This window comes from Mizuhopecten yessoensis, unplaced genomic scaffold (genome assembly GCF_002113885.1).
Source record: "Mizuhopecten yessoensis strain PY_sf001 unplaced genomic scaffold, ASM211388v2 scaffold5965, whole genome shotgun sequence".
In the NCBI taxonomy this organism is placed as follows: domain Eukaryota; kingdom Metazoa; phylum Mollusca; class Bivalvia; order Pectinida; family Pectinidae; genus Mizuhopecten; species Mizuhopecten yessoensis.
Window position 1 is genome coordinate 328,423 of NW_018406312.1, and position 25,065 is coordinate 353,487.

At 38.7% G+C, this 25,065-nt stretch overlaps 1 protein-coding gene across 3 annotated transcripts; it reads right to left on the minus strand.

Annotated features, from left to right (window-relative positions):
* Positions 1-311: 311 nt before the first annotated feature.
* LOC110451339 (folylpolyglutamate synthase, mitochondrial-like) lies at positions 312-21,685 on the minus strand. Of its 3 annotated transcripts, XM_021499285.1 has the most exons (15): positions 21,518-21,685; positions 18,341-18,358; positions 12,849-12,980; positions 12,611-12,729; positions 11,709-11,823; positions 11,152-11,394; positions 10,693-10,770; positions 9,595-9,763; positions 8,425-8,526; positions 8,091-8,188; positions 7,905-7,957; positions 7,284-7,359; positions 6,689-6,752; positions 4,483-4,494; positions 312-2,381 (listed from the first exon to the last, which is right to left on the minus strand). In XM_021499285.1, exons 1-15 carry the CDS (start codon positions 21,587-21,589, stop codon positions 1,777-1,779), a joined length of 1,956 nt encoding a protein of 651 aa, XP_021354960.1. In that variant the 5' UTR covers positions 21,590-21,685; the 3' UTR covers positions 312-1,776. The 3 variants fall into 3 exon arrangements, with proteins under 3 accessions (XP_021354960.1, XP_021354962.1, XP_021354961.1); XM_021499287.1 differs by lacking the exon at positions 18,341-18,358; XM_021499286.1 differs by lacking the exon at positions 4,483-4,494.
* Between the last annotated feature and the right edge of the window lie 3,380 nt (positions 21,686-25,065).

Sequence of the window (25,065 nt, forward strand, 5' to 3'; positions counted from 1 at the left end):
CCCCCCCCCCCAGTACTTCAAAGCAGAGAAAAAATATATATGTCAAATACAATCACAAATAAACTATCATATGCATTTTTAGACAAGTACACTGTTCATTGCAACAAGAAACTTTGTGAGACAAGCACACACACTCGGTTATATTTTCCATATAAGGCACCCAGGAAGAAAATTTAAAAAAAAAAACCCATTTCATGTATTGTGGTATCCCTCACATTAACCATACTAATAGATGTATGTACAATAATAACAATTCTATGGTGTACAAAATAAAGAATTTGCATTTTTTGGCATTTTAACAACAAAATAACAGCTCTCTATGTTTTATACTGAGACAGGGCTATAACATGCAGTTGCTCTATCAGTCCAGTCATCACCAGTTAGTTGTCTCACCACTAGCCTGGTTGACCTGGTCCTGCTATCCGTCACCAGCAGTCTGGTTGTCCCACTATCCGTCACCAGCAGTCTGGTTGTCCCACTATCCAGCCACCAGCGGTCCGGTTGTCCTGCTATCCAGCCACCCGCAGTCCGGTTGTCCTGCTATCCAGCCCCCAGCAGTCTGGTAGTCCTGCTATCCGCCACCAGCAGTCTGGTTGTCCCCCTATCCGTCACCAGCAGTCTGGTTGTCCCCCTATCCAGCCCCCAGCTGTCCAGTTGTCCCCCTATCCAGCCACCAGCAGTCCGGTTGTTCCTCTATCCAGCCACCAGCAGTCCGGTTGTCCCACTATCCAGCCCCCAGCAGTCCGGTTGTCCTGCTATCCAGCCACCAGCAGTCTGGTAGTCCTGCTATCCGTCACCAGCAGTCTGGTTGTCCCACTATCCAGCCACCAGCTGTCCAGTTGTCCCACTATCCAGCCACCAGCAGTCCGGTTGTCCCACTATCCAGCCCCCAGCAGTCCGGTTGTTCCACTATCCAGCCACCAGCGGTCCGGTTGTCCTGCTATCCAGCCACCAGCAGTCCGGTTGTCCTGCTATCCAGCCACCAGCAGTTCGGTTGTCCTGCTATACAGGATTTCAGCAAGTTTTCCCTTTTGAATTGCAAAATACATGTAGTCTGTTCTACTAGACAAACTAAACAAAGTTTTGCTGTATGTAACTGGACTAGCATACACTGCTGTGTATCGCGAGTTGTCTCCCCTTCACATCACTACGCAAGCTTCGACCATTCATGTATCATTAAGGTTCTACTGATAGAAGAACATTTTTAACCATTTTGACAATAACAATGTTTGATTTTGCTTAAAAAAACAACAAATTATGCTGCACTCTTATACTGGTACTTGCATAAAAATAAAAACACTTAACTAATATTTTAATCGACAAGCCAATATGATTATAACATACAGAAAATATCAGAGAGAGGGGGAAACACCCTTGAATAGAGTGTTCAAAAGTTCCTCTCTCCCAAACCAATATAATACCTGTCCTATACTGATATGTAAGAAACTTAAAGCTGTAATTACAATAATTGTCTGATTGTAGCACTAACACCTCATCAGTCTGAACTATCAAATTGTACAGACTCGACAGTATTACACTAGGCACTGTGGTCAGTGGTCAGTCCGACCAGACCTAACAACCTCGTATAATACTTCCTACCGAGGACACCCTAGCAAATGTAGTGGAGCTCCACAGCCAGTATTTAACACTGTATTACACTTCTTGCCACAGATACTAGTATGATCAGGCCCGGTGGCCCTGACAACCTTGTACATTGTATCACGACAAATTCAGGCCGGGTGGCCCTGACAACCTTGTACATTGTATCACGACAAATTACGAGTTGTAGTCAGGACCAACAGCCCTTAGCACCCCACCCACAAGATGAAGACTTCCTGTGACCAAGACTTGTATATGGGCAGGATCCCGAAGATCTTCAGGAATGTCATTTAAGTCAAGTTTAATGTCGTCATTAACTAGCTGGTCACGACCTTGAGTGGCCCACTTAAGTGCATCAAAAATGGACGGAAATACTTGGGAAATGACATCAGTGTCGTGTGAATGTATTGAGCGGCTATCACAGGTAGCTTGTTCACAGGATATATTATGAAATAATGGATCTTCAGATTCTCCATTTATCACAGATTTTGATTCGCCATTGCCAAGATCTAATGAAACACCATTTGACGATTTTAAAGACTTTTGATCTTCTGTTTGCGATATGTCATCATCATTGTGGTCCACTTTTAACCTTTTGTTTGACCCATTTGTTTGTCCGTTTGCATTGCCATTTTGAAGAGTCCGTTTAGAAGTGCCGCTGGGGACATCATCTGAAAATTCGGCCCCAGCTGTCCTGGACTGGTGTACTTTGATCCAAAATTCCTTGTTCAGGAGACACCTGGCGTGCTGGCTTTCTGTGGTGACTGTGTTGTTGGTGAGATCTACAAACACAAAATAAACACAAATAAACTTTCACTGAAAATCACTCATGTTTCGGGGAACATAGGTTTACATGTAAGATTACTCAGTTTCATTAACTGTGCTGGAAAGGCCATGCAAAAAGTTTTAGATAAATAGCTTCACACGTTACATTGCATTAGTTTATGTGGTACAGTGAATTAAGAGTACAAATAAGTATGGTAAACCTGCAGGAGATACCACCACCAAGGCTTGAACCTTTTAAAATATCAGGCTGGGAAGTCAGGCTGGAACACTTTGAAAAAGCTCCCAGCTGTACACATCACAAACACAGATAGTCAGAGTACCCAAATTGTGAACTTTTGACAAAATGGCGTTTTATGTTTTGTAGTCTGCTTTTTTTACCCAAACTTTGAACTTTTGATAAAATGGCATTTTATCCTTAATTCTGTTTTTTCTTTACCCATACTTCAAACTTTTGACAAATTAGCATTTCATCTTTGTAATCTGTTATTCATATGAATGTGTTAATATCTCTGTCGATCAGAGGTCACCAGGACAATCTTAAATTTCCATTTTTTTCTGTCAAGCTAACAACACTTTCAGTATACTATATGCATTCATTTTGAGAAGAAAGATTTGTTCTGGTACAGAAAACAGTTTGGCTGTTTGATTGCTAGATCTTGAACCAAGCTATGAGCTCTGTGGACATTTAATTTGAGACAGAAGAGATAAACGACACAATATGAGTACTGACACTACCATGGTACCACATGCTTTTCTTTCTAGCACTACCTGCTCAGTGGTATTACTGTGTACCAGGAAAGTCACCTTGGCAGCAAATTTAAGCTTTCACCTTACTAGACACACCTATTTCACTGTGAGGGTGAAATTAACTGTACATATATTGATTTTCACAAGGCCACAATTTTCTGGTATACAGTGTTGGATCACAGACACTATATTTCAAGTATAGGAAATGTTTCTGTATGGCTAGATTTTTGTACTATTGAAATATTTAGCTAAAGAGGAGTTCTTCATAATATTTGGAAACATCCAACACAGTCCAAGGTGAATATTTGGATATTTGTATTACTTGGCATTGATGTCTAAGTACAGGAGTTGTCCAAGGTTAGTGATGATAGATCATGATATGTGCTCCTTATTTGATCTTAAGTCAGAGTTGGAAGTGGAGATGGAGTTTAGAGTGGAGATTGAGTTGGGAGTGGAGTTGGGAGTGAAGATGTAGTTGGGAGTGGAGATGGAGTTTAGAGTGGAGATGGAGTTTAGAGTGGAGATGGAGTTTAGAGTGGAGATGGAGTTTAGAGTGGAGATGTAGTTGGGAGTGGAGATGTAGTTGGGAGTGGAGATGTAGTTGGGAGTGGAGATATAGTTGGTAGTGGAGTTGGGAGTGGAGATGTAGTTGGGAGTGGTGATGTAGTTGGGAGTGGAGATGTAGTTGGTAGTGGAGTTAAGAGTGGAGATGGAGTTGGGAGTGGATATGGAGTTGGGAGTGGATATGGAGTTTAGAGTGGAGATGGAGTTTAGAATGGAGATGTAGTTGGGAGTGGAGATGGGAGTGGAGATGGAGTTGGGATGGAGTTGGGAGTGGAGATGGAGTTGGGAGTGGAGATGGAGTTGGGAGTGGAGATGGAGTTGGGAGTGGATATGAAGTTTAGAGTGGAATTGGAGATGGAGTTGGGAGTGGGGATGGGGTTTAGAGTGGAGATGGAGTTTGGAGTGAGGATGGAGTTTAGAGTGGAGATGGAGTTGGGAGTGGAGTTGGGAGTGGAGATGGAGTTGGGAGTAGATATGAAGTTGGGAGTGGAGATGTAGTTGGGAGTGGAGTGGAGATGGAGTTGGGAGTGGGGATGTAGTTGGGAGTGGAGTTGGGAGTGGAGATGGAGTTGGGAGTGGGGATGGAGTTTTGAGTGGAGATGGAGTTGGGAGTGGAGTCAAGATGTAACTTAATTGAGAATGAATAGTTTGATCTGCATAGCTAGCTATAATATATACAAAGTAGGTGTCTATGAGGTAGGGTGGGAAAGCAGCTAGCTATAATATACACAATGTAGGTGTCTATGAGGTAGGGTGGGAAAGCAGAACAGAAAGCGTTTATCTTACCTCCACGCTTTCCTACCAAAAGTCACAACATATGTCTAGTGCATGTTCTCGTTTTATTTAGATTTCATTTCTTGTCATAACATCAAGTTAATACTTTTACAACTATCCCCTCTGTACCAAACTTCGTCTTTGGTCTACCACTATGTAATTATCAGTGATATTAAATGATAAACTGGTAAATATTTATCTTTGATTCAAATAACTGGCAGTTGCTTCTGTAATATAGCTAGTAACAAACACGTAGTGTAATGGGTAGAAAAAGAAAGAATACTACTACAAAAGAAATTTATGCCTGAAAATTTAGATATGATTTTTCATGTGTTTTATATCACAGTGAAGTGAAAAAAGTGAAAACATATGAGTTAAAATAATTCTTAAGAAATTTTCTGACAGATTTCTAAGTAAATATATTGTACACTAGAAGAGGTCATATGTTTTAATGCCCCCACTAGCAAAAGGGAGTATGTCACTAAGGTGAACCATCTTGTTACTTGCTACTGACCCCACTAAAGGGAATTTCTTTAAATTCAATAAGGGGTCAGCCCAACCATTTATACAATTTTAAATCGTCACCACCTAGGGATGCTACCAGTCAAATATGGTTGATACCTATCGCTTAGTTTGAGAGAATAAGTCACTTAAAGCAATACATAGCCAAATTACACTTTTTGGCCCCGCCCCTCATCCCCTCCTTTTGTAAAATTTTGAATCCCCACCTCCCATGAATGCTTTCAATCAAATAAGATATATATCCATAGTTTAGTTCCTGAGAAGAGGTCGCTGAAACCAATATAGCCAATAAAACCTTTTTGGCCCCGTCCCTCAATTTGTACAATTTTGAATCCCCACCTCCCATGTTTGCTTTCAACCAAATATGATTGATATCCAGTTTATAGTTCTAGAGAAGAAGTCGTTTATAGCAATATAGCCAAATTGACCCCTTTTGATCCCGCCCCGCAGCCCCACCATTTGTACAATTTTGAATCATTTACTACATAGGGATGCTTCCATTCAAATTTAGTTAAATTCCAATCAGTCGTTAAGAAGAAGAAGTCGTTTGAAGAAACTGTTGACGTACATACGGACAACAGACGCCACGGTATAGCATAAGCTCACCTTGGTCCTTCAGACCAGGTGAGCTAATAATAGGGGTTTAACATAACAGCAGGTACAGCGGTTAAATGTTACTAAATCAACAGGAGTTGTCTAGGGATTAAAATGTTATAGAGTTTAAAGGCATGTACTCAACCACAGTTATAAGCTAGAGTCAACCACAGTTATAAGCTTTACTAAACCAGTTATGAGCTAGGGTTAAACATAATTGCTGTTTTAGGGATTTAACATAACTACAGTTATGGGGGTTAAACATTATTGCTGTTTTAGGGATTTAACATAACTACAGTTATGGGGGTTAAACATTATTGCTGTTATAGAGATTTAACATAACTACAGTTATGGGGGTTAAACATTATTGCTGTTTTAGGGAGTTAACATAACTACAGTTATGGGGGGTAAACATTATTACTGTTTTAGGGATTTAACATAACCACAGTTATGGGGGTTAAACATAATAGCTGTTTTAGGGATTTAACATAAATACAGTTATGGGGGTTAAACATTATTAGGGTTTTAGGGATTTAACATAACTACAGATATGGGGGTTAAACATTATTGCTGCTTTAGGGATTTAACATAACTACAGTTATGTGGGTTAAACATTATTGCTGTTTTATGGATTTAACATAACTACAGTTATCGGGGTTAAACATTATTGCTGTTATAGAGATTTAACATAACTACAGTTATGGGGGATAAACATTATTGCTGTTTTAGGGAGTTAACATAACTACAGTTATGGGGGATAAACATTATTGCTGTTTTAGGGATCTAACATAACTACAGTTATGGGGGTTAAACATTATTACTGTTTTTGGGATTTAACATAACTACAGTTATAGGGGTTAAACATTATTGCTGTTTTATGGATTTAACATAACTACAGTTATGTGGGTTAAACATTATTGCTGTTTTATGGATTTAACATAACTACAGTTATGGGGGTTAAACATTATTGCTGTGAAAGGAGTTACTAAGGGATAAAACTGTTAAAAAGGGATAAAACTGTTAAAAAGGGATAAAACTGTTAAAAAGTCAAATCACAGTTAAAGTTACAATTGGGTTAAACAGACGCTTGTTGTATACGTACCTAAAGTGTTGCGGTTACTAAAAGCAATGTTCGGGCAGAAGGCAACCAAGTCAAACTGACAATCCTGAAATAAATATGGTGGTATGAAATCAGCACTTATTAACTGCACGTTATTTTTTGCATGATGCTATGTGGCTTTAAATTTCTCTCCAGTCCATTAATTTTGTCTCGACACCAAATGTAACCACAGAATTGTTGGTCAAACTTCGGACACTTCTTGATGACCAATTGGTTACACATGGCAACATTCAGTTGTTTGACAAGACACTTTCATCATTCTTGACAAACACATGTCTAGGTTATAAGTAGTGCTCATACTCTTAAAATGATGATTTTAAATAAAAATTGGGAGCATGAAATTTAAAGGAAGAAAATTAAACAAAAACATGCAGGTCATGGATATCTTGAAATTCATTACCGGCGCCAGGAACAGTGTTTGGGTTAGCAAGATGTGTCTGTACCTGATGAACTAATTAGATTCTCTGTTTTAGATTTCGCTTATCATCATCACCTCTTCTGACTTTAAGTTTCATGGTTATATCATCAGAGTAAATCCACATTTGTATTAAGTAATTGTAGAAGTGAGGGTACTTACCGTGAGAGGAGCTATCAGGACCGATGGATCTCGGTCTCCTGTTGTGTTAAATACAATGACCTTGACAACCTTTCCCCTACAAGGCAAGTTAAAACACATATTATAGTTCTAATGTTCTTCCACATTTTAATCAGAGAGCTAAGGTTGTGAAGATACAGAAGGGGGGGTCGGATGGGGCACTTGCTTTTCACCAAGACGGTCGGAGTTTGATTCCCCGATCGGACGTGGAAAGTATTGCGTAATCTGCCCGACCACATGGGTTTTCTCCAGGTACTCCGGTTTCCTCTCATATTAAGACACCGCGCGTTAACATATGGTTCAACAAGAGTGATAAATATAAGTTGAAATAACTTTAGATAAATTGATATCATATATATACAGAAGTTTAATATGTTCTAAAGTTACGAATAAGATAATCTTTGACATTATTTTCAGGTTCACATGAGTTCTATAAATGTATATCCAATAAGATGTTGTTGATGATAATAACTTCATAGTGAATACAAGATCGGACTCCTGCTCATACTTTTCTCTCCTAAGTTGCAGGTATCAATCATTTAACTCCAAATATCTTCATAATGTCTCTGCCTGGTTCATTTGACTGTAAAGAAAAAGCACTACCTGATAGTCTTGGCCTCCTTTGCTGATGCAGTCTTGAACCATTCAACACATTGCTGGAACAAAAAACAAAAAACTCACTTTAGTGGCTATACATACAGCTGGATAAAGTACCTGTAAAACCATTACAAATTCAAACATGCATCATTGTATCAAAGATACACGTAATCTTCATCACAAGGGTCATACCTGTATACTCTCAAAGGTGTGGGCTCCATCCAGGTAATAAGTCAGCCGCTGTTTCTTGATAGACTGATTTCGACCAGCCCAGCTACACATGGCTAGTCCTGGAAAGGTAAAGAGGGATACATAGACCTGTATTTGTTTGTAACAATGCGATAGAAATCCAGTCAAACCTCAAATAGTACAAAATATAGATGTGAACCGTTTGCATTGCATTTTACTCTTTTCAAAACTAATCAATGAGTGTTGTATAGAAAAGGTGATTAATACTATCAGTATGTCACATCTTGGGTCACATCCCTGGGTTTTGATATATATCATCCATACACACGTTACTTACCTTGATGCATGTTCTCAGTCACAGCGAACGGCTCACACTCAGGTATGCATGGGCTGCTTTCTTTGGCATTGGGGATAGAGGATTGGACTCCATTCTCCATTTCTAAACAAAAAGTTCCTGTCTCAGATCATGTGAATACATAAACAGCACACAAACAAAAATAATTGTCTGGACAACTGCTATTTCATCAGTTATTACCTCATCTATTGTTGTACTGTTATTACTACCCCTTGTTCAGTATTATTTCTCCTATCCCCTACCAGTCATTAGCTCCCAAAACCTCTATTCCGTCACCTCCCTCTCCTCTATCCAGCTATTACCTCCCCTATCCTCTCTACAGCTATTACCTCCCCTCTCCTCTATCCAGCTATTTCCTCTCCTACCCTCTATCCAGCTATTACCTCCCCTATCCTCTATCCAGCTATTACCTCCCCTATCCTCTCTACAGCTATTACCTCCCCTATCCTCTCTACAGCTATTACCTCCCCTCTCCTCTATCCAGCTATTTCCTCTCCTACCCTCTATCCAGCTATTACCTCCCCTATCCTCTATCCAGCTATTACCTCCCCTCTCCTCTATCCTTTCTTTCAGCTATTACCTCCCCTATCCTCTCTTCAGCTATTATCTCCCCTATCCTCTCTTCAGCTACTACCTCCACTATCCTCCCTTAAGCTATTACCTCCCCTATCCTCCCTTAAGCTATTACCTCCCCTATCCAGCTATTACCTCCCCTATCCAGCTATTACCTCCAGCTGTTACCTCCCCTATCCAGCTATTACCTCCCCTATCCAGCTATTACCTCCCCTATCCAGCTATTACCTCACCTATCCAGCTATTACCTCCCATTACCTCTCTTCAGCTATTACCTCCCCTATCCTCTCTTCAGCTATTATCTCCTCTATCCTCTCTTTAGCTATTACCTCCCCTATCCTCTCTTTAGCTATTACCTCCCCTATCCTCTCTTTAGCTTTTACCTCCCCTATCCTCTCTTTTTAGCTATTACCTCCCCTATCCAGATATTACCTCCCCTATCCAGATATTACCTCCCCTATCCAGCTATTACCTCCCCTATCCAGTTATTACTTCCCCTATCCAGCTATTACCTCCTCTATCCTCTCTTCAGCTATTACTTCCCCTATCCAGTTATTACTTGCCCTGCCCAGTTATTACCTCCTGTATCCTCTATCCGGGCGTTCCTTTCTCTGTTTTCTATCCAGGTTTTAGAAAGCTGCATGGCTAGAGCTGCATTCACCATTTGCATGGACCCTTCAATACCGATTTCTAGTTTTCTACCCTGGAAATTCAAATCTTGCAACGGCAAAACCTTGTGAAGCGGACTCTGTAAAGAATTAAAATAAGATAAACTTCTTCATTTGAAATTAACTTTTGGATTTTGGTTCAAGTATTAAATGTTAGTTTTTTCCAGTATCAAATGTTAATCTTTTTAAATTAATCATAGATAACTAGACATGGAACAGAAAGCTTTAAGAACGTAGACTGAGAATTACTGTTGTTTACTTTCAGGAACACTTACCCCTGTGCCATCAATCAGAGAACATAAAAATCAAGGACATTAACCTCCATTTTCTGTGTGTTAGATCCAGAACATATACCCTATCATCTGTGCCCTCTGATTGAACATTAGATCCAGAACACATACCCTATCATCTGTGCCCTCTGATTGAACATTAGATCCAGAACACATACCCTATCATGTGCCCTCTGATTGAACATTAGGTCCAGAACACACACCCTATCATCAGTGCCCTCTGATTAAACGTTAGATCCAGAACACACACCCTATCATCTGTGCCCTCTGATTAAACATTAGATCCAGAACACAATGATCATCTGTGCCCTCTGATTAAACATTAGATCCAGAACACAACCCCTATCATATGTGCCCTCTGATTGAACATTAGGTCCAGAACACAATGATCATCTCTGCCCTCTGATTAACCGTTAGATCCAGAACACATACCCCATCATCTGTGCCCTCTGATTGAACATTAGGTCCAGAACACATACCCTATCATCTGTGCCCTCTGATTCAACATTAGATCCAGAACACATACCCTATCATCTGTGCCCTCTGATTAAACGTTAGATCCAGAACACATACCCTATCATCTGTGCCCTCACTATAAGTATCTGTAGAATAGGAACACTTAGCCCTATTTCCCATGCCCTCTTGTTTAGCATGAGATCAAGGAAACATACCACAATCTTCCGCATCCGTCTCCCAAGTATTAGACGAGGACCACTTACCCCTATCTCCTCTGCCCTCTCTCTGATAACCTGTAAGGCTGGAGACACTTGTGGCGCGGTGAACGCTGGCACTCCCGACTATGGAACAGAAATATTGGTAAATAAGTGTGTACAATACAATATATCATTAAGTCATAAAACTATGACACTTTAATCACTCAAAACACATTTGGCACTTATTTTTAAATGTGTCTATGAAATTAAATCCAGGATATTTGGTTAAACTGAACAAAAACAAACTTAAGTCAGGAACCCAGAGGCCTATACCACTCACCTGATAGAAAATGTTGAGTGTTTATAAATTTTAAATGTCATAGTTTTTTTAAATAATTGACCCTGGTCACTTAGATCAATGTGAAAGATCAATAAAACAAGCTCATACTTTTTACCAGGTGATCTAAAAAAACAATTACAATGTAGCTTATCACGAAATTGAAGGTAGACATGTAGACTACTGACCTTGAAAATTCCGGACTTGTGCCAGGCTATCTTTTCAATGGTGTTTCCCAGTATTGATGTGTGATCTAGCCCAAGGGAGGCTACTCCACACACCACAGGTTTGCGTATGAGGTTAGTACTGTCGTACTGGCCCCCAATACCGACCTCCACAATGGCCACGTCAATCTTCTCTTGCAGGAACACGTGAAACGCCATGATAGTACAGAAGGCAAAGTAAGCCGGCATGGCACCGTTATGTTGGTGCTGTAATACAGAGGTAGATTGTTGATGAAAACTCTGATCAGACAGACCTGGCTTTGTTAGTGATGTCATCTTAGCTCTGAACAACATCATGGCATTGGAGGTGTTTTCTATAGTAATTGTGCTAAACATTTTAGGCCGAATTTAATTTTTATTTCTGTTTCATTTGAAATTTATAAAACTAGCTATGTTTGAAATCAGCATCCAAAAATCAGATTTTAACTTGTTTCACAAATATAATTTTCAACAGAGACTCTTAATTAGATCACGTAACAAGAACCCCCTAAACATGATTTAAAACTGATGCAATAGCTTACCTTTGAGGCTTCAAGCTTGTGATATACGTCCCAAAAATAATGAGCAAATTTGTCTCGTGAGAGAGGTGAACCATTAATACGGAAGCGCTCCCGGACTTCTACCAAATGTGGGGAACTGAAGATGGAAAATGATGTTAAATGAACATGTAATCTATAACACATACACACTAGAACAAGAGTTCCACGGGAATGGATGTGTCGCCTGCTCAGCGCTTTTGGTAAGAAAAGTGTTTTAGCTAGAGTAATTGCGATATGCCAAAACGCAGAAAGTTGAAACTCGACAGAAGAACCTGTAATATATGTTGAACAGTATTGCTTCTAGCATTACCGTACAAAGTTTGAAAGGAATTGGTTAAGAAATAAAAAGTTCTTGCATTTACTACAAAATGCCCTTATTTGGCAATAAAAGGGGCATTACTCCACCAAAAATGCACGTCAACTTCTGAAATGCAAATTTGTCCAAGCTATATTGGTATGCAATATGTGTACTAAGTTTGAGTTCAATCAACCCCAAGGGAACTCCAGTTATCGCACAGAAACCTTGTTTCGGACGACGCAACCGACGCCGCCAACAAAGTAATACCTATATGTTGTCTCGCGTTGCAGGCGACACAAAAAGAGACAATTGCATTGAATATAACCATAACATGCATATCACCACTAGAAGACAGGAAAACATCAAATTTAGCACATGTATATCAGTTAATTAGAAAAAAAATCACAATAACATACAGGATCAGTGCAATGAATGGTTAACAATCTACCACTGTTGATTAATGATATTATATAAGTTGATAAAAAACTTTTATATTCCTGTTTTAAAATAAAGTGTAATTTTAAAGAGCTACATGTATATATATATATATATGTTCAACAATCTAGATGTGTTAGGATTTCTTTACCTGAAGAAGCCAGTGCTGTAGCCGTACTGGCGGAGAATACTCTCGGTGAAGGCACAGGTCGACCCCTTGCCCTTTGTACCACTGACATGTATCACATTCAGACTGTCAATATCATCCAGCTGTAAAGACAGAGAATATCTCTACACTTCAAAATAACAAAAAACATTTGACATGTACTTTGCCTAAAACTGGTACTTAAATGTCAATTTATGCTATGAATATCTAAAATGTAACTTACAGATATGCCTGCCCGCTCTGCGTACTTGACCATGTTTGGGATGTTGAGATGGGAAAGCGAGTTCCGTTCTTTACGGATCTTCTGTATGGTCTGAGCATTACTCTGGAGAGTGTTCAGCATCTTCACTGCCTCCTGGGAACATAACACAAATTGGTGTCCCAATTTCAATGTTTATCATCACATTATCACAACCAATACAGCAAAACTACCATCTTCTACGCTTCTCCTGGATAAGGAAGCAACTGTAGGATTTATTTTGTATCATGCATCGTTTAATAAGTACGTCTCCACTATGACTTCCATTGGACAAAGGATAGCCACTCTCTATGGAGCCTACAGAGTATGCTCTCGACTCACCCTAATTAGCTTGACTATGTGGTTTGACTCACCCTAATTAGCTTGACTATGTGGTTCGACTCATCCTAATTAGCTTGACTATGTGGTTTGACTCACCCTAATTAGATTGACTGTGTGGTTTGACTCACCCTAATTAGCTTGACTATGTGGTTCGACTCATCCTAATTAGCTTGACTATGTGGTTTGACTCACCCTAATTAGCTTGACTATGTGGTTTGAAAAGACATGTCTGTTTGACAACACTGAATCTTCTTGGTACACTAGGATCCTTAATAACAAATTTCAAAACCCATGCATCTTTGGGCAGGTGAGCTAAAGATGTATGATCAACTACAATATTGATGTATCTACCTGACCTTCCCTGGTACTGAATTAGAAAAGTATGTATCTACCTGACCTTCACCTGGTACTGAATTAGACAAGTATGTATCTACCCGTCCTTCCCTGGTACTGAATTAGAAAAGTATGTATCTACCAGTCCTTCCCTGGAACTGAATTAGAAAAGTATGTCTCTACCTTACCTTCCCTGGTATTGAATTAGAAAAGTATGTATCTACCTGACCTTCCTTGGTACTGAATTAGAAAAGGATGTATCTACCCGTCCTTCCCTGGTACTGAATTAGAAAAGGATGTATCTACCCGTCCTTCCCTAGTACTGAATTAGAAAAGTATGTATCTACCTGACCTTCCCTGGTACCGAATTAGACTTTTCTGTTTTGTTTTTGGTTTTCCGTCCCGTAAATCCCGGAGAAAAAACACCGACCTACGACCAGTACCTGGCAACTGTCCCATGTAGGCCTCTAACCCGCGACCCAGTGGTGGAGGGCTAGTGGTAGTAGAGTGTCAGACGCCTTAACCACTTGGCCACCGCGACCCCTGAATTAGACATTTCAACACTGACATAATATATTTAAAAGCTTACAATCTCAATTAGTTCAGTCAAATGCATTCTCACACTCACAGAGAAATAAAGTAGGCCAGTTAGACTAGAAACATTTTACATGCCTGAAAGTAATCAAAATAAATAGACATTCAAACCCCATTTATATAAGCTTTAAATGTACATTTCAGTACCTCAAAAACACTTATTGTTTAAAAGTTACATTTAAACACAATAACTGGGACTGTTTTGAAAACAATTATTATAGGAGATATCATATACCGTATGTGTCCAGTGATGTGCCCATGCTTGGTAACAAGCCCACCAAAATATATATAAATACTGAGGGAAGGCATGCCAATAAAAACTTTCTCGTTGTCCTGAAATAATTTCAGTCAGAGGTTAGATGTTGCCCCCCTTTGGCTTATTGCAGGATAAATATGGTATATATATATGTATATAAAGATTATCATAAACATAATATACATGTGTTATTGAAGATAACCCATCACACTACACATTACAAAGCCAAGCATGCTCTACTCCCGCCCGCCACTCTAGACAAACCTGCTGACCTTAAATCCAGATTGTGTGTCCATGCTTTCCACACTAGTTTTTTTAGAGACTTAAGATGGTGGCCTTGTTCTCTCCCTCTACTGCCTGATGTTGTATATTTTACACCTGTCACATGATGTATATAACCCGTCTCTATAAATTAAGTATTTAATACCATCAATAATACACCTATGATAAGCTGCAGGTAGAAGCGAACGGCTAACAAAATTGTCACTGTAAGTAACAACAACAGTTTCTGAATCAGTCTATTATTTTTTCACCAGTATACAATAATGACATAAAACTTTTTTTGTCAATCATTCTGAAAGTCTTGTCAGTATCAGACAGATCCTTCTTGCGATTTAAAAACAAAAACTTGCTTGACTTAAGATCTAGAGTGAAGCATGCTGTTCCATACACACTAGGCATCATTCAGATATATATATACAATATATACATTACATGCAATTGTCTCATACAAAAAAGGTATACTAGCAAGACAGCTATGACTAATTAATAGTGACAAGAATATAGTTATGATGACAAAACATGCATGACAAAAATATCTCATACTGACAAAATGATTATGTCACAAAATTGTTCTTCTCCGAGGATATAAAGACAAAAAAACAACAAATAACAATATGATAATAGAAAAGGTCTAAATAAGGAAGCAAACATGTCTATACAACTAATTCAGTCAATCAGTGTTATATAAAAGTGAATAATTTTACTCTTCATGGAGTCATTTTGAGTCTTTGTCACAGAAACACAAATACTTTACAGTTAATTACTCAAAACATTTTTCAAAATACTGGAAGCATATTAGGGTTGATGATTACTCAACTTGACCTTTGATTACTCAACTTGACCTTTGATTACTCAACTTGACCTCCAAAGATTTGTAAAGCATGGACCATTTACAACAAACTACTGAGAATGGAGCTTAATTAAGACAGCCTTTACAATGAAGCCATCATTTCCATGTGTTACCCCATACAACTCATTTGCATAAACATAGCATGAACTGCTTTCTGAGAGATTAGCCACGCCATCTTACTCCTTTGCTACAGAGATTAGCCACGCCATCTTACTCCTCTGCTACAGAGATTAGCCACGCCATCTTGCTCCTTAGCTACAGAGATTAGCCACGCCATCCTCCTCCTTTGCTAAAGAGCTTAGCCACGCCATCTTACTCCTTTGCTACAGGGATTAGCCACGCCATCTTACTCCTTTGCTACAGGGATTAGCCACGCCATCTTACTCCTTTGCTACCGAGATTAGCCACGCCATCTTACTCCTTAGCTACGCCATCTTACTCCTTTGCTACAGAGATTAGCCACGCCATCTTGCTCCTTAGCTACAGAGATTAGCCACGCCATCCTCCTCCTTTGCTAAAGAGCTTAGCCACGCCATCTTACTCCTTTGCTACCGAGATTAGCCACGCCATCTTACTCCTTTGCTACCGAGATTAGCCACGCCATCTTACTCCTTAGCTACGCCATCTTACTCCTTTGCTAAAGAGATTAGCCACGCCATCCTACTCCTTTGCTAGAGATTAGCCACGCCATCCTACTCCTTGGCTACAGAGATTAGCCATGCCATCTTCCTCCTTTGCTACAGAGATTAGCCACGCCATCCAACTCCTTTGCTACAGAGATTAGCCACGCAATCTTACTCCTTTGCTACAGAGATTAGCCCCGCCATCCTACTCCTTTGCGACAGAGATTAGCCACGCCATCTTACTCCTTTTCTACAGAGATTAGCCACGCCATCTTACTCCTTAGCTACGCCATCTTACTCCTTTGCTAAAGAGATTAGCCACGCCATCTTACTCCTCTGCTACAGAGATTAGCCACGCCATCTTACTCCGTTGCTACAGAGATTAGCCACGCCATCTTACTCCTTAGCTACATAGATTAGCCACGCCATCCTACTCCTTTGCTAGAGATTCGCCACGCCATCCTACTCCTTTGCTACAGAGATTAGGCACGCCATCTTACTCCTTTGCTACAGAGATTAGCCCCGCCATCCTACTCCTTTGCGACAGAGATTAGCCACGCCATCTTACTCCTTAGCTACGCCATCTTACTCCTTTGCTAAAGAGATTAGCCACGCCATCTTACTCCTCTGCTACAGAGATTAGCCACGCCATCTTGCTCCTTAGCTACAGAGATTAGCCACGCCATCCTCCTCCTTTGCTAAAGAGCTTAGCCACGCCATCTTACTCCTTTGCTACCGAGATTAGCCACGCCATCTTACTCCTTTTCTACAGAGATTAGCCACGCCATCTTACTCCTTTGCTACAGAGATTCAGTATTATTGTACTTTACCAGGATGAATAACTTTATAAAAATAACAAAGATCTGACTCAACAAAACATAAAAAAAATTGTATCATCAATAAGTTTTAGTAGTAAAAGTTCATAAAAAAGAGAGATGATTAAGTTGTAGATCTGCATGACAATCTTAGGAAGATCCTTTTTGACACCTTGTGATGCTCGAATAAATTTGCAATAGGATTCACTCTTTCCGGAAATGCTATGCCACTTCATAGTACATGTAATAAATGGTTTTGTACAATATCTTTCCGCTCTGTTTCCATGCAATAGTATCATTCATGAAAAAAAGGCATGAATTGATAATGGTGTACACTTATATTATAACATCCATATTAATCCTTGCTGTATAACTACACATTTTTTAGACAGAATTTAAGTGAGGCATGCACATCTTTACATAAAATATAAAGTTTACCAGTAATGTCTTATGTTTATAAGAAACATGTGATGTTAGGGCCTGGAATATCAAGTAACTTGTAACTAGAAGGTGGATTTGAATATGAAATTACTACACGAAGTATAAGGAGTGTGATCTGAAAAACTTGGTATGTAGGGATGATATAGGAATAACATTGTACTATAGTATGTCAGAAAGTGGAATATGGTATTAATATGATGATATAAGTAGGAATTTGAAGGTCGCATAAGAGTAAGAGATTAGAGTGTTGTTAAAGTGGGATATGAACATAAAAGAGATGTTTATGCATATCAAGGATAAGAAATAACCCACTCACAGACATTATTTATAATATGAGGAAGGAAATACAACTCTTTGATAAAAACATGCAACAAAGAGTGAAGTCAAATCTGTTAAACAACTTTTTCAAGCTTGTTATCATCGATAGACAATTACAAATGAAATAGGGTGATACAGGAGCAACAGGTGTTTGTAGCTTACAACCAGGGTACAACACACTAAAACTACAACCAGTGTTAGTACGAAAAGTCTCTGCTCCCTCATATCACCCACCAGGCAAATAGATCAGGCCAACGTCAGAAACTCCACAGAGTTACAGCTAAAGACACATCAATGTTTTACTAAACATTCACCAGAGAGAGCCTGCAGTTGGTAGTTTAAACTTTCTATGCTAAAAGAAAAAGAAGGGAATTTCAAGCCAAAAAAAATGAGAACAAAGTCCATATGAAAATTAAGAAAATAAATGATAATTTATATTAAAAATTAAAACCATGAGCCAAAGGAGTAATGCCAAAAGTGTAATATTCCAATATAAGATTTGTTATAAGCTGTTTGAAAGTATGGTAAGTTTGAGTGGGGCCTACATGTGAGGACACTGTCCTATTTGACATCTGGGGGTGACATCATGGAGCTGGAGAGTGACATCAGAGTCATGCACTCACCTGGATTCTCCACCACACCTACAGAAACACACAGGAGTAACGTGAACGAACTTAAGGGTGTGATCACATGATACTGATGATAAAGGCAAATATCACGTTCCAGTGGTTTTAGCTGTCTACAGGGAACTGCTATTTCATAGATTGAACAAGATTTTAATGTGCCTGTCGAAATTCATAAAAGTGTTAATATAAAATCTAAAATGAGATAAAATCATGCAAGTTACAAGTACAATTTTTTTTCTTTTTATATATACACAGCTTAAATATTTCGCTTTTAATTAAACACTACAGTCACTGTATATGCATACATATGGTCCTTGAAACATTCCTAAATTCAAGCTCACTGTAAAAATGCAAAACAAACACTTGAAAATGAAAAAAACATGTGTTTCACTATCAAGAAAATAACTGAATTTTCTGCCCCAACATATGTATTTGTTCAAACATGGGAGGGCAGTGAAGCTGTTTAAAGGACATGTTCCACGCTCCCGTATATGTGCTGTATGTAACTGCGGCAGCCTATCCGCATCTAAGGAGCTGATCAACCTTAGAGCGTGACCTGGACGGGCAAGGTCATTTTGAATCACCAAGGGCCCGGTAAGCTGGAGACTTACCCCCTCAAGACGACAGAACACGAGCATCGGCCATGAAAAGGAGTGTAGAAACCCATCAACAAACAAACAAGTTAAGTGCTTATATTTTGTGAAAAATGTATGCATTAAGTGTGAAATCTTGATAATTAATACATGTAATAGCTATATAAAGCACCTGCAAGCATTTTCCCATCATTTTTACATGTTCCATCTAAACAAAGAGCTAAATTTAAAGTCCTACCAAATATACATATATAGGTAAGTTAGCAAATTTAACATGTGAAACTAAGAGTGTATGAAATTATGCAGATGTGAAATTAAGATAGCATAAAATGTCAGAAATCTAAAACATCTCTGCATGGACAGCTTAATGCTAATGAGTTTCAATCATTCTTGACTTCTTGAAATAACTAGAAATGTCATGCAATGCTTACTTTTCTTTCATCTGCAAAACTCATTTACAATGTATTTAAAATTAAGTAATGGCTAATTTTCAATTTTGTTTAGCTGAATGTTGAAAGCAGACAGACTAAAAAGTTCCAAACATGCCACCAATTTGACAAAATATTTAAGTAACAAAAGAGCCAGAATCGATAAACCTGAAAAAAATCCTTCTGATCAAGATTATTTTGTACAATGAAGGAAATCACTTAAAATAATAATCACAACATTCGGAAGCATGTCACTGAGCGTTTGACAAGAAACCCTTCGGGCTTCCTTTTATATGTAATCTTACCTAAATCCAATTCAATGATAGGCAGATTATGACATCATCATCACTAACTACACCCTCAATAATCCTCCAATTTAATAATTCCTGGAGTTACTTGGAAACTTTTTGTGGTAAATATATTTATCAAAAATTCATGCTGTGTTTGACATAGTTCTTTTAAAGTGGGTTTGTTATTTGACATATTTCAAGAATAATAAAAATTTGGGAAAGATCTGCCAAGTACTTGAGAAAAAGCAATAGCAAACATGAACCGTCAAAATCCAAGGTGGCTGCTGNAGATGAATCAATTGAAAGCAAGTGAACATTTCCACTTGGACCTTTCGCAGACATTATACTGATGTAATAGGAGAAAGAGAAATGCATATAGCCAGTTTGCTATCAGCAGACGAACCCAGTCCAGTTATGCTGCACTCTCTCCCCCATCCCCCCCCCCCCCCCAAAATATATATATATTTACAACAGATTGTAAACTGTCAAATATTTCTAATGAAATGTGACTTTATAAAACATTTTAACTTTCAAATATTAGAAATTGCCATCCTCTGAAAACTGGAGTATGCACGTTTGTTACTGTAGACAAGAGGCCCAGAGGGCCTGTATCACTCACCTGTTTCTTTTGTTAAATGAAACGGACATATAGGTAACTTAAGACCAAATTTGATAACTAGAACACAAGACATTTTAACATCTCTTAAACGGTTCTGAAGATATTGTTGTTTGAAATTTTAAAGCTTTTGACACAAAATGACCTTTGACTTCAGACTTACACTTAAAGTTGACCTTTTACCTCATTACTGTAATAAAGAAAACATTCACACAGCTGGTCTACATAACTAACCAAGTATCACGACTCTAGTCCAAATGGTTCTTGAGATATTGTTGTTTGAAGTTTATAACTTGTTTAACCCCTGTGACCTTGAAAATAGGTCAAGGTCATTTTAATTAGGACACTTTATAGCACTTCTCCCCAGGTACCTACTGGCCAAATATCATGACTCTGGACCTTATGGAACTTGAGTAGAAGACTGTTAAAGCCTTTAACCCATGTTGACCTTAGACCCCCGACCTTTGACCTTATTACTGTAATCAAGAAAAAGATTTGCACTGCTGGTCTACATAACATACCCAAATATCATGACTCTAGTCCAAATGGTTCTTAAAATATATTGTTGTTTGAAGTTGTTAACATATTTGACCCCTGTGACTTTGAACTTAGGTCAAGGTCATTTTAATGAGGAAACTTTATAGCGCTCCATCCCAGGTACCTACTGGTCAAATATCATGACCCTAGGTCCTCCAGTTCTTCAGAAGAAATCGTTCAAAAGAAAGAAAAAACTGTCGGACGGACGAAGGACGCTGCAGTACGGCATAGCTCACATGGCCAGGGGTGAGCTAATAAATGCCTAGCTACGCCACTGACACTCGGCCCCTGACACTGATCCAGGTGTCAGTTTGCAGACCTTGGGCATGCGTTCAGTATCTACCAAGCAAGGAAATAAGACAAGGACGACTATTGTCAACTTTGTTTATATAACCTCCAACATGACGACCATGATGGTAAGAACCCAGTCGTTTGAACTTTACAAAGTATTCAACTTAATACTAATAAAGTTATAGACACTGTGTGTCTTCATGTAGGTAAATAGAATGTTGATCTCGGCCTGTTGTATGCATTCCCGTAAGGGGATGGCACTGTGCGTAACTGTCAATAAAACCATTGGAACCTCAAACAAAACCCAAAGAGTAATGCAGTAGGTACACCTACACAAATACAGCAATGTTTACATATTCATATCGGTAACACGGCACGACAAAATCTCTTCGATTAAATTAAACTTATGTTGTTCTCACCTCGTATTTCTTGCTGATGTCAGAGGAGACATTTGCAGCAAGTTTTGGGAAAGATCGCACCATGTTGTTCATTTTTCAAAGCTCAAATGTCAACATAATTATGCCTAGCTCATTACGTCTCCCTCTCCACGCTCACACGTGTTAGGTTGCGGAGCAAATGACCGACTTGATGTTACGTTTTCTTTTTATACCTTGAAGGAAGGGAGACAACTTTTATAATATAATCGATATATTATCAAGTAATTTCAGAATTATGACATAAGTATTTCTTATAGCGATTGTCTTTTATCTCCAATCGTTTTATTGTACACTGATATTTCGGAGCAAGGGAGTTTCAATAATTCCCGAATTTAAAAGTTCATTTGGAAGTTTCAATCAAGACGTAATCGAATGCATCCCAGCCAATCACAATTCAGGACAGCTATTGTCTCCCCTATTAATATTTTAAGGAAGCTCGCACGTTATATATTGTCCGAGAGGTTACAGGTGACTTTTTTTACCATTTTTTATATATGAATATATTTTTCTCTTTCAAATACTTATAATAAACGACATTTTTTATATATATTTAAACTATTGGGTTCATTTGCAAATGTTATATTCAGTAACGGACAATTATTTTCATCATTAATAATAATAATATAATAATATACAACATTTATATAGCGCCCTATATATAATTTGTAAAATTACTCTAAGGCGCTTTACAACATATGGATAATAGTTATTATTATAATTGTAAAAACAAACAACAAAGGCTTGCAATCAATTTCATAATTTAAAAAGCAATATGCACATAATTGAACAAATAAAAGGGTGGTGTTTACATGACGTCTTTGCAAAGATTCTAAAATGCAGACGTGAAGAGGTGAGTTTTTATGTCCCTCTTGAACTTGGCCAGGGTTTTTGACTTCCTAATAGCAGATGGTAAGCTATTCCACAACGTATCCGAAACCCTCCCAAAGCATCTGTTTCCGTAGGTCACAGTACGAGATTTTGGGACACACAACAAAGATTCTGACTCCGACCGCAGTGATCTTGACGGCTGATACAGGGTAACAAGCTCCTGTAGGTACTGAGGAGCTGTGCCATTCAGTGCCTTGTATGTGCATGTGTATGTGTTCACTGAATTTTAGTTGTTTGTTAATCTGTTTTCGCCTATCGTTGTTCTGACACCTTCATTGTGATATTATATGCTGGCTATTGCTGGGTACATTCCCGAATTTACATGTGCTTGCAATAACGTTTATTAAGTAACATAAACCACCTTCCAACCGACTAGTGGGAGCTCTTACCGCAGCCATCAGGTGTCGATGCAATATATTTGAATATCACTCTCAAAAAGTTACATTATGAAGTCAAGACTTCTGGCATATTATTTGCTTGAAGAAGGAACAAAATCGGCCCAGTTACACTTGGCTGCCCATGGGACCTTATATTAGTAACACTGCAGATGACGACTCTGTTCTGACGCATGATGAAACTCTTTGTTTCTTTATGTTCGTTCACTTTCTCTGCCATATGTCATGTTTTTACTTTGTATAGACCTAACTCATGTGAGACTCTAAGACCTAAGAGAGGTCTGTGTTTTATACAATCATCTATGGCCGCTTCTCTACCAGTCTTCCAAAACGGTTCAAGTCTAAATGTTGTCCTAGTGTTGACTCCGTGCAAACATGTTGTTGTTGCTCGAGGATTGAAGACTGTTATTTCTGATAAGGCTCTAGTATTAAGCATTGGGAAGAGATCAAGGTGATAAATCAATCTCAATGATTTTAGAGGGCCTGAACTGCACAAATTTAGGAGACACGTTAGCAGTCTCCCATCTGAAGTAGTTTTAACTGATCATTTGGCCTTACACTTATGATGGCTGAAGTTATGGACTTTGTTTTGGATCCGAACTATATATTTCCTGAATGGTTTTACATTGATCTTAATATGTTTACAAAGCGAGCATCTTCTGAAGCAGAAAGACAGACATAATTTCCGGAATCATAACGTTACTAATTTATAATGTAGGATATTACAACTGTTGTTTAAAATTAACTCCCCTTTCGTGTGTATTGTATTTCGTTTCTATCTAGTGACGAGCGGTTTTCTATTTTCTTGGTTGCTTCCTTAATACTTTTGTAAGAATGTTGTCTGTAAATGTTGATTATCTCCAGCTTAAGTTATATATTATGCTTCTTTTTTCGAAGGATTTTGTAAATTTGATTCCGTGCTACTGACGAATTCTGCATTTTCATCTCCTTTGCAATTTCGTCATAAATGTTTTCACATATTCCGTGATTTTCCAGCTTCGTGATTAGTTTCCAGATGTCTGGATCGGTAGTCATTCTTGGCAAACCTTACCGACTGCTGTTTTTCCTTTTCCCCCAGACAGTTGATTTGCTGTTGATGAAGTGGATCCCAGCAACAGAGATACGATTAGTTACCAGGCGCGTAGCTGGGCTCTTTTGGATGTGCATGCAGAAAGTCGCACCAAAGGCGCGAAGCCATTCTAGAGGGGAACGGGGGCATGCCCGACAAAAATGTGTGGATTGTTGGAATTACCCGAAAATATCCGTTGCGTCATATCTCTTTCCTGATGAATCTAAATTAACTAGATATTTAAAATGTCGGAGGCAATATAAACAAATTAGTTTCAGATTTTTTGCCCTTGTGTCCCCCAAACCCTTTTTATTTCAACATTTCTCAGAACATAAGATGACGAGGCTCCTATATCGATGTTTAGATATATACATATATATCCAGTAGCTCTACTGAAGATAGGCCTAGGACTACTCTGAAAAACATACTTTATCAGTTCATGACAGGGACAAATGAAGGCCTATATAATGTCACAGATTAGCAAAAGCTACATGTACGTGGCTTTTTCTGACTTTTGAGGCTTTGCCTTTTTCATATTTCATTTGCAGGCGAAGTGAATGTAAAACTCAGATGGGTCCTATACGCGCATATATCCGCCCTAAAACCTATAACAATAATGCTAGTAACAAATCAATCTACAATTGTTATTCGGAAGACCTTTAATTGGTGAAAAAAAATACACAAAAATACATCCATTCCGGAAAAACAACTAGCCTCCGTTGACTTAGTTGTATTTCATTACAATCGCTTGTTAAAATGTTGACGTGTATGGAACTTGAACACGTGAGCTTTTTCCCATCTTTTTGACAGGATATCGATATCCACCTTCACTTTAGTAAGCCGAATGTCGGCCTCGCTTGTATTCCCGATATCACGGATAACAACAGTCAGACTCGGGAGGGGGGGGGGGGGGGGGGGGGGGGGGGATTAATATTGGGTGTTGCCCAAAATTATAAACTCAGAAGACTCAAAAAAACTAATAAATTATAATTGTCATGTCGGTTGTATCGTCTAGTCACCTGTTTCCGCGCATTATGTATTTCCGCGCAGACATTTTATTAAGCTATATCTCGTAACTACGTGACCTGCTGGACACAACACAAGGACATTTTAGACGTTTGGCCATCGTCTGTAAACTGACACAAAAATTACCGGAAGTTCGTCCGGAAAACATAAGA